A 2896-nucleotide genomic window follows, 5' to 3' on the forward strand; every position below is an offset into this window, starting at 1 on the left:
GTTAATTAGCCAAGTGATGAGAATCTTTGTTTCCTTGATGTTGAGCTTCAGTCCATATTAAAGGCTGCAGTTCTTGACCTTCTGCAGCAAATACCCCAGGTCCTCCCCAATTAATACCCATGGAAGCAGCAGCCAGATAATGAAACCATGCGCTGCATTGAGAAAAATCTGCAGTCAAAGATCTCTTTGGAGTGCTAGAGAGCCAAGACATAATTTTGAAGACTAAGGTACATCTGTCCAAATTAATAGTATTTTAAATTGATTCATGTGCAGGTAGAAGTTGAATAATGAATAACCCCCCTCCACCCCTGCAAAAGAGCATCATCGTTTTGAGTTGTGTGTTGATGAATGCTGACATCCCACGGACTGCCGGAAGAACAAACACGTGTGCCTTTAAGGAAGCGCGGCCTGGAGTTCATTACAGGTGAGGATGGCGAAGCTGTCTCACATATTCAGGGCATGTGGTCAGGAGCGATCAGTCCTGGGAGGAGGACTTCATGCTGGAAAGCTGCAAGGTCAGAGTGAGAGGATCTTCCACGAGAGGGACCGAAACAGTGACTGCAGCAAAGGGCCTGAGCGGGGTGGAGCGGGGGATGGAGGTGTTCATGCCTGAGCGTGTGGAGGTGAAGGACGATGCACCTGCACACACCTGTGTACAGGTGAAGGAAAGCACGTGTGCACATGTGTGTGAAGACAACACACCTGTAAGTCGGAGGGCTTCTCCAATGGTGGAAACGACTAGACTGTAATTTAAACTTTATTTAAAAAATTAAGAACAAGTGCTCCAACGTGACACCGAGTCTGACTGGCAGTTTCCGTGAGCTGGTGCCTGACCCTCTCTGGAGTGCCTGACCCCCTCAGTGTGCCTGGCGTTTCCTGGCGTGCCTGGCCCTCCCCGGCGTGCCCGGCCCTCCCTGGCATGCCCGGCCCTCCCCGGCGTGCCAGGCAGCTCTGCGTGCTTGCTCTGTGGGGTGGTCAGTGGTCTGTCACTGCTTCCTGAAGTGAATGAAGAATGTGCGGATTTCCTTCGGGAAGATGGTGATGGTGGTGCTGTCCAGTGGCCTTGGAGGGGAGCTGGCACCTTCCGGGAGACAGAGGTGTCTGTACAGGTCCGCTGGAGCCACCTGCTTCCCCAGGATGCTTCCTCCCAGCTTCCCCAAGGCTGTATCTTAGTCTTAGGTGAGCTCCCATTGTGGTAATGGCTGCCCCATTCCGTGGGCCCCCAGATGGGAGGGTCTCCTCAGTGCCAGCCACGGCAGAAGCTGTTCTAGTCCTGCTCAGCCTCCTTTCCCATGAAGTGGGGTTTGCATTCAACATCCAAGGGCTTTCCAAGATCTCCTATTATCTACTTACTCAACTGCTCACTAAGCCGTCCATTCACCACCCATCTATCCACTAACCCAGCTGCCAGGCCTTCCTCTTTACTGCACCGGCTACCTCACCGCAGTTCTGCCATGAACTGCACTTGGGAGAGAAGTCTGTCCATCCACACACAAATCTCGCATCCATCTGCCCCACCCACCCCCAGTTCACCTCTCCACCATCTATACAGCTGTCCATTCACTTGTCTGGCTACCCATTCATCCAGCTACTTATCCATCCATCCATTCATCCATCCATCCATCCATCCATCCATCCATCCACCCATCCATCCACTCATCCATCCATCCATCCATCCATCCATCCATCCATCCATCCATCCACACATCTATCCATCCATCCACTCATCCATCTATCCACTCACCTACCCATTTATCCATCCATCCATCCATCCATCCATCCATCCACACATCCATCCATCCATCCATCCATCCATCCATCCATCCATCCATCCACACATCCATCCATCCATCCATCCATCCATCCACTCATCCATCTAGTCATAAGTTTATCCACACATCCATCCACTCACCTACCCATTTATCTATCCATCCATCCACCCATCCACTTACCCTTCCGTCCTTTCATCCAAAAACTCATCTGTTAATCTACCTGTCCACTCACCCACTCACCCATCCACTCACCCATCATCTATCCATCTACGTATCTATCACTCATTCGTCCCTCCATTGACAAAAATATGTAACTATTTATCCAACTACTCGCTCAGCTATTCATTCACCATCCACTAACCCAAGCATCAACACACGGTCCATCTAGCCATCATATCACCATCGTGCATCTATCCTTCAGCTGTTCTTCACATTCTTCCTCCATTGTTTATCCCCCCCCATGCAGCTATCCATCTATGTGTCCAACCATTCATCCGTCCACACATCGATTTATCCGCCATCCACTAACCTGTTTACCCGCTCACCGAACCCTCCATTCACTAAGCGTCCACCCACCTGCCATCCATGCTTCACTTTTTCCCTCCCTCCATCATTCATTCATCTGTTCATCTGTGGTGCAGTCATCTATCCACACATCTGTCTTTCCATTTGTCCATTTACCCATTCATAGTTCCATCCCTCCATCTGTCTGTCCACCTGTCTAGCCTTCCATTACTGAGTAGCTAGCTCTGGATGAGCCCGTGCAGCATCCACTGGACAGAGGAGAGATGTGGACCACAGAGCAAATGTAGGTGAGCAGAGAGGATGCCTGGCCCAGCCTGGGGCCCTGTGTGGGGCCGGGTCAGAACGGATGGATGCTTGTGTCCCATGCAGAGGGCGTGTACAGAGCAGAGGCATGTTGGAAGGTTGGTGCAAGCTAGCAGAAGCCGATGGGGACAGGCTGGGCACAGCTTTAAGCTTGAGAGCTTGGTCTGTCAGCTCAGGCACAGGCAGGACATGTGTGGGACAGTGTGGGAGGCAGCACTGATGGACAAGTGGACAGACACACATGTACACAGATGATCATACAGAACACAAGCACCCAAAATGTGTACAGATGTGCA

General features: G+C 51.3%; 1 protein-coding gene across 1 annotated transcript in view; it reads right to left on the minus strand.

Moving 5' to 3' along the window:
- Window positions 1–986: 986 nt before the first annotated feature.
- Window positions 987–2896, minus strand: part of MAN2B2 (mannosidase, alpha, class 2B, member 2) — a 38128-nt gene continuing 36218 nt past the window's right edge. Inside the window, exon 19 of the mRNA XM_006893674.1 lies at window positions 987–1074. Within this exon, the coding sequence (XP_006893736.1) occupies window positions 987–1074 (88 nt within the window). The remainder of the gene's footprint in view (window positions 1075–2896) is intronic.

This window comes from Elephantulus edwardii, unplaced genomic scaffold (assembly GCF_000299155.1).
Source record: "Elephantulus edwardii isolate Elephantulus edwardi_28Jun2011 unplaced genomic scaffold, EleEdw1.0 scaffold00129, whole genome shotgun sequence".
Classification (NCBI taxonomy): domain Eukaryota; kingdom Metazoa; phylum Chordata; class Mammalia; order Macroscelidea; family Macroscelididae; genus Elephantulus; species Elephantulus edwardii.